We start from the raw sequence: 16,338 nt of genomic DNA, 5'->3' as shown, positions 1-16,338 counted from the left end.
GCCTGTCCCTGTCTTAGCAAAGGACAACTTAATTGCTTTGTAAATTTGCCTTGGAGGAAGACCTTGGTGAGTGCCCTGCCCTTTTCTCCCTGCTGGAACTGACATTTAGAAGCCGAAATTCCAGTTTCCAATGTTGTGAAAAGGAAGGAATTGGGGGATTAGAGGAACAGGTGTTGTATGGAGCCCAGAGGCAATCTAGGGGTGTCCCTGGACCTGTACCCATTTCTCCCTAGCTCTTGGCTGTGGGCAGCAGGCCCAGGACCTGGCCTGACCCATAGAGCAACATAATAAACAATGGCTGAGGTCAGAGTGTGGCTTCAGGGATGACTAATCCTGCCGCAGGAGGTACTCCTGTCTGGAGGAGGTCTGAGAGTGGTTAGGAGACAAGGTCCTTCCTGGAGGCATGAGTCTTGAGATGAGAGAGGGTACCGTGGTGGAAAAGCATAAGTGAAAAGGGGGAATGGTGTCCCATCTGAGCCCCTGCTTGTCTGCAGAGGAACTTGTGTCTGGAGGGGCAGGTTGGGCAGGTCTGGGAAGGCCCAGCAGGCTGCACTCACTTAGCTGACAGTCATTGAAAGCTGAGAGGAGGGCAAAGGCAGTGACTCTCCTTCTGCCTCATCAGGTTTAACCAAGCACCTGCTGTATGCCAGGGCTGTGCCCAGTGCTGGAGATGCTGCACTGAACAAGCTCTGCTATATATAGACTGACGACTTGGTCACTGTTCGGCTGTCTGTTCACTGTGCTTGTGTGTCCCAGACATGTTCTGCAGGTCCCTCATCCTCCACAATAATCTCGTGAGGCTCTTCCTATTATCACTCGCCGTGTGCAGCTGAGGAAACAGATGTGTGGCTTTGCCTGTGGCCTTGGCACAAAACAAGAGTTAGAGTAGGATTTGAGTTCTAGCCTTCTGGGCCAGAGTCCTTGCTCTAAGCCCTTCTGCTGCCACTGTGGGTCCATAGGCCAATTCCCAGGGTCTCAGATCAGCGCCACAGGGCATGCGGGTATTTCCCAGTCAGCCTGGCAATAGTGACGTGGGGTGGGCAGGGAGAGGACACCATATGCAAGGCTCAGGCAAGTATAACGGGGTCCCTGAGTCTGGGCCAGTCCCAGTGGAGAAAGAAACGTCTCTGTTACTGCCTTTGCCCCATGGAACCCAGTGGTTAGCACGGAGGTGGACACTGGGCACACTCTCTCTCACTTAGCAAATGTGGCACTGGCCATGGGCCTGGCACCATCTCAAGGGGAGCCAGTTCAGTCTCCAGGATGCAACTTGTGGTTGACAGAGGGAGCCAACATCCTCTAGGGAAAACTTTATGAGATGAGCATTTGAAGCAGATGGGCAGGACACAGTGCTCCCAAAGCCCCACCTCTGGGACTAAGAGGCTTTGGTGGGTGGCTCTGGACCTACTGCTTCAGGGACATCCAACCCAATAGTCAGGCACTCGATTTTTTTTTTCAGGTGGCCTTTCCTGAGCAATAAAGATATGAGAGGAGAGAAAACAGGAAGAATTAGCAAAGGAGACCCAGAGCAGGGGATCAAGGGCAAGATGGCCTGGGCTCAGATCTGTTCTCTGACATTCCCCATCTTGGCAGCAGTGACCTCGGGTAGACCAAGAGCGGTCACCAAGTATACCATGAAGTAGTCACTCAGTTTATCTGTTCTAGCTGACTACCCTATAGATGGGAATGACAACAGCACCTCTTCAGATTCTGTGAGAATCTAGAGGATAGTGTCCCCAAGGGTGTCTGGCACAGTCAAGGCCAGCCAGGTGCCCTGTGAGACCCACACCCAGGCTTCCCTTTTATCCTCTGCACACAATGTGAATAATGTGGCTTAATACGCAGTAGGTACTCACTAAATATGGCTCCTGATGTTGGTGATGACAGTTGTCACAGCAGCTCTTTGAAGTTAATGTGCTGCTTAGCATTCCCATGTGGCTCCTGTGCTGGGTGGGATCAAGAATCCTTGTCTTTACCATGCACTGTGTGGGACAGTCACTTTCTAGAGAGCTTGGCATCGAAAACCTAATGTTCCAACTGGGAACTAAAACACATCCTTTTTTGGAATCTCCCATGGGGCTTACAAGTACAATCAGCATCTGACCACAAGATGGGGAGAAGCAGACATATTTGAGGAACCATATGACCTCCAGAGTCCTATGTCATGGGTCAGGGAAGAGGGGGATGAGATCCAGGTGGACAGGTAGGAAAGGGCGACTGGGGGACTGTCTGAGACAGGCAGAAGGCACCTAGGGGCTAGAGTGGTTCTGTGTGCCTGTGTGTGTCCCAGCCACAGGTGGTTCTGCCTAGATTGAATGCCCTGGGGAGCATGGCAGCCTAGTGGTTCCCTGCCACACAAAGCAAGAGATTAGAGAAACAGTATTAGGAATGCAGGTGGGACTAATAGACAAGCCTTCCCTTGATCATTGACCCTGGAAAGGTGAAGGCTTGGGGAGTCTCCTGGGTAGAGCACATTAGGAGCCAGCTGATGTGTGCCATGGGGTGGACACTGCTTTTTGTGAGGCAATGGTATGGCTGAGAGAACCTCCAAAGAACTCTGCTCCATTGGAGAATTGGCCCAGAAACCAGGCCTGGCCCCACCCCTTGCCTTTCCTGTTCACTTCAGTTAAATAGATCAGAAGGAAAAAGTCTGTTTGATTTTAATCTTGATGCAGGACACTGGAGATTACATTTTCCACGGAAAATGTCAGCCGTTGCCTAAAATAGGGCTTTAGAGAAAATGCTAGAAAGTGTATTTTTAGGTTATATGTTTCCCTCCTGGAGCCCTGTGGTCCAGTGGGATGCTTGCTAATCCCCATGGTGAAGCTGCAAGATGGAGACCCCAAGTCTGCCCAGGAGGTGTTCCCATGGTTGGGGAATGCCTGTGGGTCAAAAACAGGTGGCTAGATGTGAGGAGCTAGTCTGTGTCAGGAAGCAGGCAGAGGAAGAGAGGGGCTCTGAGTCGGCATCATGAACAGTATGGGGTTCTGTTGATGCTGCTGGTCTTTGAATTGAAAAGGGAAAAAGGAGGCATTTCAGAAAGATTGGCCATGGAGGAGCTTCAGCAGGGGCAGGGGCAATGCCCAATTAGAGGAACTTACTAGAGCCCACCCTCTGGGTCCCAGTTTCCACCAACCACACAGTCCTGCCCAGATACTAACTGGCTGTGTGACTTGACTCCAGCTGCTCTGGTGCTCTGATCCTCAGTTCTTGCTGTATGAAATAGGGCTGCCACTCCCAACCTGCCTTCACTTGGGAAGATTAGAGATTTCAGGTACTCGGGGCTATCAGATCTGGATGGTATAAAATTGTTTCAAGAATTATAGAAGAGCGCCAGGCGTGGTGTCACACGCCTTTAATCCCAGCACTTGGGAGGCAGAGGTAGGAGGATCGCCATGAGTTCGAGGCCACCTTGAGACTCCATAGTGATTCCAGGTCAGCCTGGGCTAGAGTGGACCCTCCCTTGAACCCCCCCCCAAAAAAAAGGAATTATAGAAGAGGGACTGGAGAGATGGCTTTCAGTTAAGGTGCTTGCCTGTAAAAGCTAAGGACTAAGGACCCAGGTTCATTTCCCCAGAACTCCCACAAGCCAGATGTACAGGGTGGTGCATGTGTCTAAAGTTCATTTGCAGTAGCTAGAGGCCCTGGTACACCCATATTCATATTCTCTCTCCTCCCCCCAATAAATAAATAAAAATAAAATATTTAAAAAACAAGAATCATAGAAGGTAAATTTGGGAGGCTGGAGAGATGGTTCAGGAGCTAAAAAGCACTCGCTTATAAGGTCTGCTAGTCTGGGTTCAGTTTCCTCATGTAAAGCCAGAATCTGGTGTTCATTTGCAGCAACTAGAGACCCTGGTGCATACCAACACACACACATGAAAATAGTGTTAAAAATGGCAGGTAAAGCTGGGTGTGAGCCGGGCGTGGTGGCACACGCCTTTAATCCCAGCACGTGGGAAGTAGAGGTAGGAGGCCACCCTGAGACTCCATAGTGAATTACAGGTCAGCCTGGGCTAGAGTGAGACCCTACCTCGAAAAAAAAGGAAAAAAAATTAAAAAAAAAGAAGAAAAAAGAAAAGAAAAGCTGGGTGTTGTGGTGCATGCCTTTAATCCCAGCACTTGGGAGGCAGAAGTAGGAGGATCGCATTGAGTTCAAGGCCACCCTGAGACTATATAGTGAATCCTAGGTCAGCCTGGGTTAGAGTGAGACCCTACCTCAAAAAAAAAAAAAAGGCAGGTAAATGGGCACATGCTACTGGTGTGTGGAGATGGCATTCCTCAAAACATTGTATGGGTCTGGGCACATGGGAAGGGCTGGGTCATCTTCCCTGCACGTGTATAGTGTAGGGACCAGGAAGAGATGGCTACTGGCAGCTGGCCTTGTCCTGGCAGTCACAAGGATCAGGTAGGTTAGACTGGATAGTATTAGAACCAGGGGAAGGAAGACTCTGGCCAAGGCTGGGAGACATTTGAGGAAGAGAAATGCTGGGAGGCTTTGAGACCTGCCAGCTCTCTGTGGCCCTAAAAGGTCCCTTCTCTCCTCCAGGACTCAGTTTCCTTTCAGAAAGGGGATGGGGCTGGAAGGGACCCCTGGCTCTGGTCTCATCTTAAGGTGATCCGACCACATCAGATATCACTTATTAGCATTAGGGCTCCAGCATCCATTCTGTGACTTCAGAGCTGGGAGGACACTTGGGGCCATCATGATGAGCCAGGTGGGTGCATGGGGAGGGGCTTCCAAACTGTTGCAGGTCCCACTAGTAACCGTGTCTTCTCCTGTCTCCTCCTGTTGCTGTGGCTACCTGGGTCCTGCAGAACTTCCCACTGAAGAAGGTGAGACTTGGGCTGTGACAACTTTGGTCAAGTGGCTGGCAGCTTGAAACTCCTCCCTAAGAGTAAGGCCTTGGCGAGGAATTGGGCTCTCTGAACTGCAGGAAGAGAGGGGGCTGGAAGTACTGAAGCCCTAAAGCTCTTGAGTGGGGAGGTTGGTGGTCTAGGGACTCTGACCTCACACACTCTCCTTTTCCCAGGGAAGTCCCTGTGGGAGCTGGTATTGGAGCAGTTTGAGGACCTCCTGGTGCGCATCCTGTTGCTGGCGGCTCTGGTCTCCTTTGTAAGTAGGCACTACCTGCTGTTCTTAGAGGCTGACAGCCTGAGACAGAGAGCTGGGTTCCAGCAGTACTCAGAGCCTTAGGCTATGGTCCTCTTGGTCATGGACACCCCCAGACACCAGCAGCTGAACCCCTGGTTCCCACCTGACACACTCCAGTCTGTCTGCTCTGGCTTGGGGTGGGGGGAAAGGGGGCTTTCAAAATCCCAACCTCAGCACTACTGGTGTTTGGACCAGAGCTCTAAGTGGAATGGCAGTTTGTCCCATACACTGAAGGGTGTTTATCAACACCCCTGGCATCCCCCCAGTAGATATCAGCAGCTCTTCCAGGTGTGATAGTCAAAAGTGTCTTTAGAAGCAGAGCAAACATGGCAGCATGGTGGTAATCCCACACTGGGGAAGTGAGATAGGTAGATCCCTAGGGCTTTTTGGCCAATCCAGTCTAGACTAACTGGTGAGCTCCAGGTTAGTAAGATCCCATTTAAAAAAAAAAAAAAAGTGGACAGAAAACAACAGTGTAGAGTCTCAGGCCTATAATTCCAGCAATTTAGGAGGATGAGGTAGGAGGGGTGCTGTGAGTTTGTGGCCAGCCTGGGCTAGACAGAGACACTGCTTCAAAAAAACAAAAACAGCAACAAAAAAGTGCCTGAGGAGTGACACCTGAGGTTGTCCTCTGGCCTCAGCATGTACGTATACACACCTGTACTTGCACATACATGAGTGTCTTGACTGGGGGTGTGGAGCATTAAGTGCTGGATAGGACTTCCCCCTCCTGGGGTGACTGGCTCTGCTGGACACTGTCCTTGTGAAAACATGGACTCATACCAAAGACATCCATCCATGCAGATGCCTACAATGGCAGAGCCAAAAGAGTACCTGTACCCTTCATGGCACAGCTAGACATACTGAGGACCATGGAAGGGTGTGATAAGAATCCAATTGGAGGGCTGGAGAGATGGCTTAGTGGTTAAGCGCTTGCCTGTGAAGCCTAAGAACCCCAGTTCAAAGCTGGATTCCCCAGGACCCACGTTAACCAGATGCACAAGGGGGCACATGCGTCTGGAGTTCATTTGCAGTGGCTGGAACCCCCGGCGCACCCATTCTCTCTATCTCTGTCTCTCTGCCGCCTCCTCTCTGTCTGTTGCTCTCAAATAAATAAATAAATAAATAATTTTTTAAAAAATTTAAAAAAAAAGAATCCAATTGGAGGTTCCACCTCAAAAGCTTAGGCTCTGTGTGGGGAATAATATTCCTCTGGCCAGTGGATCTTGAACATGAGCACTCACTGGAGTCACCTGAGCTTGTTAAACATAGTTGCAGCCTGAGGAAGTCTGAGCTAGATCCTAGAACTGCAATTCTAAACAATACCTAGGGATGCTGTGTCTGCTGCTGTGGGGACCTCAGCAAGAAGTAGTCAGGAAGGTCAGCTAATTAGGCCCCCTTGAAGGCTGGGTCAGGTAGGATGGGGACTGTGGCTGTCACATCTGTGGAACCAAGACTTTCTTTTCAAGCCCATGGTTTTGCAGGGGCAAAGACAGGGGATCTGGGTTAGAACACAGATTAGGGCCCATATAGCTTATCCCCACTGACCAGCTTTGAACCTACAGGTCCTGGCCTGGTTCGAGGAGGGCGAGGAGACCACAACAGCCTTCGTGGAGCCACTGGTCATCATGCTGATCCTTGTGGCCAATGCAGTTGTGGGCGTGTGGCAGGTGGGAGGCCCTGGGGGTGGGCTTGGCCCCTGGGATCTCCCAGCTGCTAGGTGTGATCTTCACCTGCAGTCCTTCAGCTCTATCTCACACTCCTGGGGTGGCCTGCTGGGGGAGACCACCTGTCTGCCTGTACTCTGCAGGAACGCAATGCCGAGAGTGCTATTGAGGCCTTGAAGGAGTACGAGCCTGAGATGGGCAAGGTGATCCGCTCTGATCGCAAGGGTGTACAGAGGATCCGAGCCCGGGACATTGTCCCTGGGGACATTGTGGAAGTGGCAGGTAGGCATACTGAGGGCATCCTCCTTTTACTATATGACACCAAGAATCCCTGTCTCTCTCTGCCTGTATCTGTGCAGAGGGGTGACTGTCAGAACCCTCCAAAGATCTTGTGCCAAAGCCCTGTTGTACAGATCCTGAGATTGCTGGGGGGAGAGGGAGAGGGGGGACTGGGGAACCACAGCTCAGGCCCCTGCCTCCACACCAGCCCTGGAAGCCCTTATGCCTTTCCTGGGGTTGAGGCCCTAAATCACCTTCAGCTATACTATTCTCTCTGTACAGTGGGGGACAAGGTGCCTGCTGACCTCCGTCTCATTGAGATCAAGTCCACAACTCTGCGAGTAGACCAGTCCATCCTGACGGGTGAGGCTCAGGTGTCAGGCTGGAGGGGGGCTGGGGCCAGGCAGTGCACATGTCTTCAATTAGGGTTTCTCATATCTGATTCCATAACCAGGTGAATCCGTGTCTGTGACCAAGCACACAGATGCCATTCCAGACCCCAGAGCTGTGAACCAGGACAAGAAGAACATGCTGTTTTCAGTAAGGTCCCCCCCCCATGCACCAGGGCTTGGCTTGACAATGATGCTAAACATAATGTTAATATTAATCTTTGGATAAGACCTCATTGCTTACCAACAATGCATACAAATTTCTAAAACTTATAATAGCTTGTGTTTCCTGAGGCATGACACTGTTCTGAGCCCTTCACACTTTAGTTTGTTTAATCCCCAGAACAAACCTTTGAGATAAAGTTATCTGTGTCTTACTATCTGTATTTCCTAACAAGGAAACAGGCTGGGAGAGGTTAAGTAAATAACTCAAGGTCACAATCAGTGAGTTGAGATGTAGGCTCACATCCAGGTCCCAGGACTTTTCCTCTTTCCTACTAGGATACCCCGCCTTCACCTGGCAAATGCCAGTTTGCTATTAGTCCCTCAAAAGAAAACTTGCCAGGGGGACAAGGGTTACAAAAATGATGGTGGGGTGGCCAGGCTAGCCAGATAGCGGCCCAGAACACCTACTTTAAGGGCCTGGAGACTCTTCCTAGGAGTAAAGAGAGAGAGAGAACTTGATGCTTCCATAGAGCTCCTCCTTGGGGGATCCCTGTTTGGGTACATGGATGCTTTTCAAGCTTCTTTGGGTGGGGAGGGAGGTGTGGCACACAGGGGGGTCATGTGGTTCCCTATGGGCTATTGTCTTAGCTGGGAACAGGGAGGGGAATTGCATTGCTTAGGGTAGAAGGCAGGCAGGGCCACCAGCAGCAACTGCTTTCTTTATACCACCATGTCACAGCCATCTGAAGGGACACCAGGCCTCTGAGGATCACTGCATCTCAGGCCTTTGTCAAAGTGTTGTGTACAAGAAGGGTCTGGGATACCAGGAGCTGGATATTTTACCAGGGCCTTGGGAGTAGGGATGCTAAGGCCTGGGTTTTGTAGATTCTTCAGTAAATATTTATGAGCCATTGACCTGAGATCATTGTTAGCCATACTCCTTTTTGGCCATTGGGGCTGTTTATAAGCCATGTTTTATGTTTTGTGGGTTTATGCTTGCATTGTGCTGGTCGGTCATATGGTTGGTCATATGGCCAGTGTCAGCCCTGTCATCTGCACTGTTCTAGGGACACAGGGATCTGGTGACCTACCAAATCCCGACCTTCGTAGAGCAGTGGCCCAGTAAATAAGCTTGGAAGCACTATCTACATACAGAAAAGAAAGTCAAGTAGAGGAGCCTGCTCCAGCTTGGAATTAGGAGCTCTGGGCCCTGGCTGGAGGCTGAGCATTGTTTCCCTTGCTCTCCTCTAACCAGGGCACCAATATTGCATCTGGAAAAGCCTTAGGTGTAGCTGTGGCCACAGGCCTGCACACAGAGCTGGGTAAAATCCGGAACCAGATGGCAGCTGTGGAGCCTGAGCGGACACCACTGCAGCGCAAGCTGGACGAGTTTGGGCGACAGCTGTCCCACGCCATCTCTGTGATCTGTGTGGCTGTGTGGGTCATCAACGTTGGCCACTTTGCTGACCCTGCTCATGGTGGCTCCTGGCTGCGTGGTGCAGTCTATTACTTCAAGATTGCCGTGGCCCTTGCTGTGGCTGCTATCCCAGAGGGCCTCCCAGCAGTCATCACTACTTGCCTGGCACTGGGTACACGGCGCATGGCACGCAAGAATGCCATCGTGCGGAGCCTGCCCTCTGTAGAGACCCTGGGCTGCACCTCGGTCATTTGCTCTGACAAGACAGGCACACTCACCACCAATCAGATGTCCGTCTGCAGGGTGAGTGGTAGCTGGCTTAGGACCCACTGGTGCTGGGTGATGCTGAGCAGCTGGGCTCACTCCCTGTCCTTGTTAGTGAAGGGTAGAGAGAAGTTGTGGGCTCTCTCCTTGTGTGTTGGGGATGGGGGGTGGCAAATCCAGGTTTTATCTCACAGGCTATAATAGACAACACCTAACTAGACATGTCACTGGACCCCTGGGCAGGTCACTGCCCATCTGTAGACCTCAGTCTTCTCATCTAAAACTTGGAGGTACAAGTCCTGCCCAGCAACCTTAAAGGACCCAAGAGAGAACCAAGTATAGTCCTGATGTCTGAGCCAGGCTTCATCCTGCTCCATCATGACTGCTTTCAGTGCTTGTCACCAGATACGCTAGCTCCAGTGACCCAGGAGAGGATCAGGCAGGAATTATTCATTCCCAGGCACTCAATCCAGTCTCTTGGGCCTTCTGTCCACATGCACTGGGTAGTGTGGCAGAGACTCTCGGGGAAGAGGGCCTTTCCTGACTCAGCAGAGAGGTGGCTGTGGAGCCTGTGACTGTGGTGGGCTTCCCAGGTGCCTTATGCCTCTCCTGCACCTACCTCCTCTCCAGTCTTTCTTTTTCTTTTTCTCTATCTATCCATCCACACACACATGCATAATTCTTTTTTCAATTTGAGAGAGAGAGAAGGAGAAAGAGGCAGATAGAGAATGGGCACATCAGGGCCTCCAGCCACTATGGGATAGTGGGGAATCAAATGCTGTTTTTTAGGCTCTGCAAGCAAGAGCCTTGACCACTGAGACGTCTCTCCAGCCCCATCCCCAGTCTTTCCACTGAGCCTGGGAACTGGATCAGGACTCTCAGACCTTAGGGCTCCATAGAAGCCAGTCAGAGCCTAGTGTAGGGGGTGCTCACAGCTAGCACTGACATCCCTGCTAGGATTTCCATGGGCAGTGCTCCTGGACTGGAATAAAGATTGGAGAAGCACAGTATGGGGAACTCGTAGTGGCTGAATGTGTGGGTAAAGGGCTGTATTTGCTGGAGAATTGCCAGGACAGAGAAATCCAGAAGAAAGGGACTTTACTGAGCATCTGCTAACTTAAAATGGAATTTAAGAAACAGAACTGTCTCCCCCACAGAGCTGGCTCATAGGCCAGTAAATGGGTTGCCCTGCAAGTAGGAAGCCTCCTGTTCCTGGGGTGCATGGGTGGAGGCTGGGTGACCTAGCAGGCCACACTTGGGTAACTTCTGAGATAGAGGGAACTGTCTCAGAGCAACCTCCCTGGAAGGTTGAGACTCTTAACTCCTTGGAGGGAAGGTGAGACAGCTGGGCTTGGAGCCCACTTTTTCTCCATGTAACCAGTGGGGAAACTGAGGTGCAGGTGTTTGACCAGTGGACACAGTGAGATGGAAAAGGACTCAGGCTTCTTGCTCAGCTCAGGGCTCCCTCATGCTGACTGCTGCTTCAAACACTGAAAAAATGGGCCACAAACCCCTCGGGAATCCAGACAAAGCAAATGGTCAGCCACTGGCCGCTGCAGCAGGGCAAGACAGAGTTCCTGGGCCCAGCCTGGACCATGGACTTCTTCCCTTTGGTGGGGAAATAAAGCTGGTCTCGTGGAGAGTGGTCGAGGATGCCTCAAGACACCCTCATGGGGCCAGGCTTTATTCAAGCTGGCTGCCCAGGGAGAAGGGCGGCCACCCTCCTGCCTGAGCCTACCCTTGTGCTCCATAGATGTTTGTGGTAGACGAAGCGGAAGCGGGCACCTGCCGTCTGCATGAATTCACCATTTCGGGTACCACATATACCCCGGAGGGCGAAGTGTGAGTGCTGGAACAAAGGGTGGCTGGGGCCTGGTGGGTGAAGCTATGTTGGACAGGCAGAGGTCTCCTTGGTGAGGCCTCCTGGGGTGGGGCCAAAGCTAAGCACCTTCCCGCAATGGTGCTAAGCCCTCATGCTGACTTCTCCCCTGCAGGCGGCAGGGGGAGCAGCCTGTGCGCTGCGGGCAGTTTGATGGGCTGGTGGAGCTGGCAACCATCTGTGCCCTGTGCAATGACTCTGCACTGGACTACAATGAGGTGGGACCCTTGTACCTTTCATGATACTCCTGGCATCTGATTCTTCAGATAGACCCTTTCCTTTTCCCAGAGTCTCAAAGCTGTCAAGGTTGGTGGTCCTTGTGATTTGGAAGGCCAGGAGTATGGGCCCCCTACACACCCCTCCTACTAGCCCTCCCTCTCATTCAGCTTGGCTTTGTAACTTTAGCCTTAGGACTCTTTGGCTCTGGAAACTGCCATATAAGGGCTGGAGGGCTGGGGGTGTCTGGGAACGACATCACGTGAAGGATAGGACATGGCAAGATGATTAGGCAAGTCATAGCCTGCAAAAGACCCTGTCTGCAAAAGCTGGACGTGACAAGTGTTGAATACCATTTGTGTGGCAGGCATGGGGACATGGGTATGTAGGAGGATGCTCTCCATGAGAGGCATCCTTGGCCAAACTAAGTCATGTCCCATGCCAAGCTGAGGGCAAGTAAAGAGCTATGACAGGGAACAGGGGCTTGATCTGGTCACATTGCTGTTACAAAAAACACCCTAGGACTCTGGACAACAAACAGGACAAGACAAGAGCCAGAGAGAATGAGACCTGAGGGAGAAAGGAGAAGGCATGGGTCAGAAAGAGTTTTAGGAGGAGAAAATCCTGAGGCCTGGTAGATGGTTAATGAAGAGGGAAGGGGTTAGGACAGTTCTTATAACACTCCTGGCTGGGCTGTCATTAGAGTTGCAAACATAGGGAGAGGCAATTGGACATGGGCTTGGAGCTTAGCAGAAAAGGGCTGTCTGGGACCAGGCACTTCAATCTTAGCATGTGACAGGCACGGGACACTGGGGAGAGAAAGTAAAGGAGGCAGGGTCCAGGAACAGGGCTGAGGCCCAGCAAGGAGAATCTAGAAGATTGGCATGATGGTATACTCCTTGAGAGGCTAAGCCAAGAGGATAAATTGTGAATTTGAAGCCAACCTGGGCTACATAATGAAATGCTATCCTAGGTTACATAGTAAAGACACTGTCTCAAAAATAAAAATATTAAAAAGGCCTCTCATTCCCTGGGACCTGCCAGGCCAGAGGCGTATATGAAAAGGTGGGAGAGGCGACGGAGACAGCCCTGACTTGCCTGGTGGAGAAGATGAATGTATTTGATACCGACCTGAAGGCCTTGTCTCCAGTGGAACGCGCTGGCGCCTGCAATTCGGTGAGCACGGTGGGGCTCAGCTTTGGCTGCATGGCTGGGGGCTCTAGGGTATGCGCAAAAACAAGAGAAGAAAGCACAAGTTTGGGAGTCTTTGAAGAGATGGAAGGACCTCAAAGTGTCTAGTAAGATTGGGCTACAATTGGGTTACAGAGCAGAGGGAGAGGTTGAATTGTGCAAGGGCTTACATTTGGAACGTGCATGCATGGATAGCTTTTTGGAAGGTAGGAACCTTGAATGCCAGGGTCAGAGGAACATAGATAGTTGGCCATAGGGAGCAGGACGCTCCTCTTGAGCAGATAGTGAGAAGCAGGCAAAAGTCAGTCCTGCCTTTGAGTCCTGATCTGCCTGTGCCCTGTTCCCTGTAGGTTATCAAACAACTCATGCGTAAGGAGTTCACCCTTGAATTCTCCCGGGACCGGAAGTCCATGTCAGTGTACTGCACACCCACCAGCTCTAACCCCAAGGCTCAGGCCAGCAAGATGTTTGTGAAGGTGGGGGATTTTTTTTTGACGGGGGGGACCTGTTCTCCAATCCTTTAAGAAACAGAGATTACATCAATGAGAGCTTGTGAGATCCGTTTTCAGAGTGCTGGCTCTGGAGTAGGTGTGGTCAATATGCCACAGGAACTGGAAGCAGCATGTAGACATGACCAAGAGACGGTGGTCCTAGCACCAGGCTGAGAGCCACTGCCTTGCCACATAACCTTGGGCTCATCCACACTGCTCCATGGCTCCCAGCCTTTCCATGGCAATGACAGCATTGGAGTGGAAATGCTCTGGAGCCCATTTTGCCTCTGGCAGTTGGTGCTCATGTGCTGGTGCCCCCTTTGATGCTTCACAGTGTGGAAGCTGAGTCCCCAATCCCTCCCATGCAGCTGTGGGACTCAGGGCCTTTACCCCACAGTTGGGGTCTTAATGCTTATGAGATGACTAGTTTTCCATTCTGGGAGACCTGGCCATTCTAAAAAGTTAGTGCCTAGGTGGCCTTTGAAAGAGGGAGAAACCACTGGTGGAACACCCAGAGACTATCACTAGACTTGGGTGAGAGACCCCATGTTCATACTGAAGAGCCTGTCACCCCTCCACCAAAGCCTCTTTCCCAGGGCCACACCTGACGCTCCCCACATGGCTTTGTTTCTGGTGTCCTGCAATGCTTAACCTGCCTGCCTGCTGCTGGGCCCCTATGCAGTGGGAATTTCATTGGCACCAGGCCCATGGGAGATGTAGGTCCCACCCTACCCCCAAATGCTGCAGCTTCTCAGCTGTGGTTTGGTAGAGGTAGGGGGCACAGCACCCCAGTGGGTGGCTGTGACCTCACCTGCTCTCTGTTTAGGTTTTCTCCCAGTAGAGCCCACCTTAGCTTTCAAAGAATGGATTTTGGTCCTTGTGTCCTGTGTGTTCTTTTGGGTGGCCTTTCCCCATACCTGGCTTGAAGTTTCTTCTTTGGGCAGCAGAGAGGACTGGGGTCCTGGCTGGTAGAGTTACCTCTCGTCCCTTCCCTTCTGCAGGGGGCTCCAGAGAGTGTAATTGAGCGATGTAGCTCAGTCCGCATGGGGAGCCGCACAGTACCCCTGAACGCGATGTCCAGGGAACACATCCTGGCCAAAATTCGGGATTGGGGCTCAGGTTCTGACACACTGCGTTGCCTAGCACTGGCCACCAGGGACACACCTCCAAGGAAGGAAGACATGCAACTGGACGATTTCAGCCAATTTGTGCAGTATGAGGTAGGTGCTGGGAGTGGTGTGTGTAGTGTGAGGTGGGCTTTGGGAGCTGTGTGCAACACAAGGTGGGTGTTGGGAGCGGTATGAGGCTCTGTGAAGTCTTATAAGGAAGGTGTTGGGAGCCAGGCATTCCCCACAGCGGCTGAGCATATAGCAGGTCAAGGAAAGGCCTAGGCCCCGATTGCCTCTCTTCTCCTCACAGACAGACTTGACCTTCGTGGGCTGTGTGGGCATGCTGGACCCACCGCGGCCCGAGGTGGCTGCCTGCATCACACGCTGTGCCCGGGCGGGCATTCGTGTCGTCATGATCACGGGGGACAACAAAGGCACAGCTGTGGCCATCTGCCGCCGGCTTGGCATCTTTGGGGACAAGGAGGATGTGTCAGGCAAGGCCTATACAGGCCGCGAATTTGATGACCTCAGCCTGGAGCAGCAGCGCCATGCCTGTCATACTGCCCGCTGCTTCGCCCGTGTGGAGCCCTCACACAAGTCCCGCATTGTGGAAAACCTGCAGTCCTTTAACGAGGTCACCGCCATGGTAAGGCCACTAGAGTGGAACCTGGGAGGTGCTTGATTTGATTATAACTGTACCCTGATTCTTGATCTCATCTTTGACCTCTATGCTAACCTTGACCTCTATCTTTTTCTTTAATCACATCTTTTATCTGTGTTACCCCAGCCCCTTGATCTCCATCTTTTGTTGTTGTTGTTGTTTTGTTTTTTAGAGGTGGGGTCTTACTCTGGCCCAGGCTGACCAGAAACTCACTATGCAGTCTTTGGGTGGCCTGGAACTCATGGCACTACTCCTACCTCTGCCTCCCAAGTGCTGTGATTAAAGGTGTGCACTACTATGCCTGGCTTGTTCTTTTTAGTTATTTATTTATTTTTATTTTTTTATTTTTTTGGTTTTTCGAGGTAGGGTCTCACTGTGGTCCAGGCTGTCCTGGAATTAACTCTGTAGTCTCAGGGTGGCCTTGAACTCACAGCGATCCTCCTACCTCTGCCTCCCGAGTGCTGGGATTACAGGCTGCCTGGCTTGTTCTTAATCTTAACTGATTGTTGTTGTTTTTTTTGTCTGAGGTGGGGCATGGGAAAGGTCTCACTTTAGTCCAGGATGACCTGAAATTCACTCTGTAGCCCAGGCTGGCTTCAACCTCAACTGTGATCCTCCTTCAGCCTTCCTGAGTGCTAGGATTATGTGCATGAACTACCATACCTGGCTTGTTGAACCTGACTTTTTTTTTTTTTTTTTTACTTTGAACTCAACCTTAATGTGGGTTCCAATCTTGACCTGGTCCAGAACTTATACCTGACATTGACTTTGATCCCCGCCCCCCCGCAACACCATACACTATCTTATGTTGACCTCAGTTTTGATCTGATCTCCAATCTTGACCTTGACAGCAACTCCAAACTTGACTGTGCTATCACTGTTCTTGTGGACAGTTACTTTGACTCGGACCTTACTGAATCTTTTGTGTCTTGGGCTTGAGTCTGGTATTGATCCTGATCTTCATCTTGACTGTAGTATCTTCCTGGCCTCTGACTTGGACCACAACCTTGACCATTCCTGAATTGACCTTGGCTTTCTCCCTGACTCAATTTGATCATCTAATCTATCTCCAACCTGAATTTTGTCCCTGTCCTCAACATTAGCTCACCTGATCTCTTCCCTAACCTCCTTATCACCCCTACTTTATCCTAGACTGTGTGCTTTGTCTTCTCCTAGCCTTTTCCTCAGCCCAGTTTCTTTTTTTGGGGAGTGGTGGGGAGAATTGAGGTAGGGTCTCACTCTAGTTCAGGCTGACCTGCAATTCACTATGTATTCTCAGGGTGGCCTCAAACTCACAGCAATCTTCCTACCTCTGCCTCCCAAGTGCTGGGATTAAAGGTATGCACCACCACTCCTAGCTCTTCTCTTTTTTTCTTTCAGTGGTGGGGGGGTTTCGACCAATTTCTAAGCTTTTGTGGGGGGGGATGTTATTGGGGATGAAGCCCAAGGCTTTCC

The 16,338-nt window shown here is 51.3% G+C and overlaps 1 protein-coding gene across 1 annotated transcript in view; it reads left to right on the top strand.

Moving 5' to 3' along the window:
* The window catches only part of Atp2a3 (ATPase sarcoplasmic/endoplasmic reticulum Ca2+ transporting 3), a 35,164-nt gene that overhangs the window by 6,057 nt on the left and 12,769 nt on the right, over positions 1–16,338 (top strand). Inside the window, exons 2-14 of the mRNA XM_045159268.1 lie at positions 4,819–4,836; positions 5,034–5,116; positions 6,721–6,825; positions 6,966–7,104; positions 7,384–7,464; positions 7,556–7,641; positions 8,911–9,375; positions 11,090–11,178; positions 11,331–11,433; positions 12,476–12,607; positions 12,973–13,098; positions 14,115–14,333; positions 14,533–14,868. Coding sequence (XP_045015203.1) covers positions 4,819–4,836; positions 5,034–5,116; positions 6,721–6,825; positions 6,966–7,104; positions 7,384–7,464; positions 7,556–7,641; positions 8,911–9,375; positions 11,090–11,178; positions 11,331–11,433; positions 12,476–12,607; positions 12,973–13,098; positions 14,115–14,333; positions 14,533–14,868 — 1,982 coding nt within the window. The remainder of the gene's footprint in view (positions 1–4,818; positions 4,837–5,033; positions 5,117–6,720; positions 6,826–6,965; positions 7,105–7,383; positions 7,465–7,555; positions 7,642–8,910; positions 9,376–11,089; positions 11,179–11,330; positions 11,434–12,475; positions 12,608–12,972; positions 13,099–14,114; positions 14,334–14,532; positions 14,869–16,338) is intronic.

Source organism: Jaculus jaculus, chromosome 9 (genome assembly GCF_020740685.1).
Source record: "Jaculus jaculus isolate mJacJac1 chromosome 9, mJacJac1.mat.Y.cur, whole genome shotgun sequence".
Taxonomy (NCBI): Eukaryota; Metazoa; Chordata; class Mammalia; order Rodentia; family Dipodidae; genus Jaculus; species Jaculus jaculus.
This window is presented reverse-complemented; position numbering and strand designations above follow the sequence as displayed.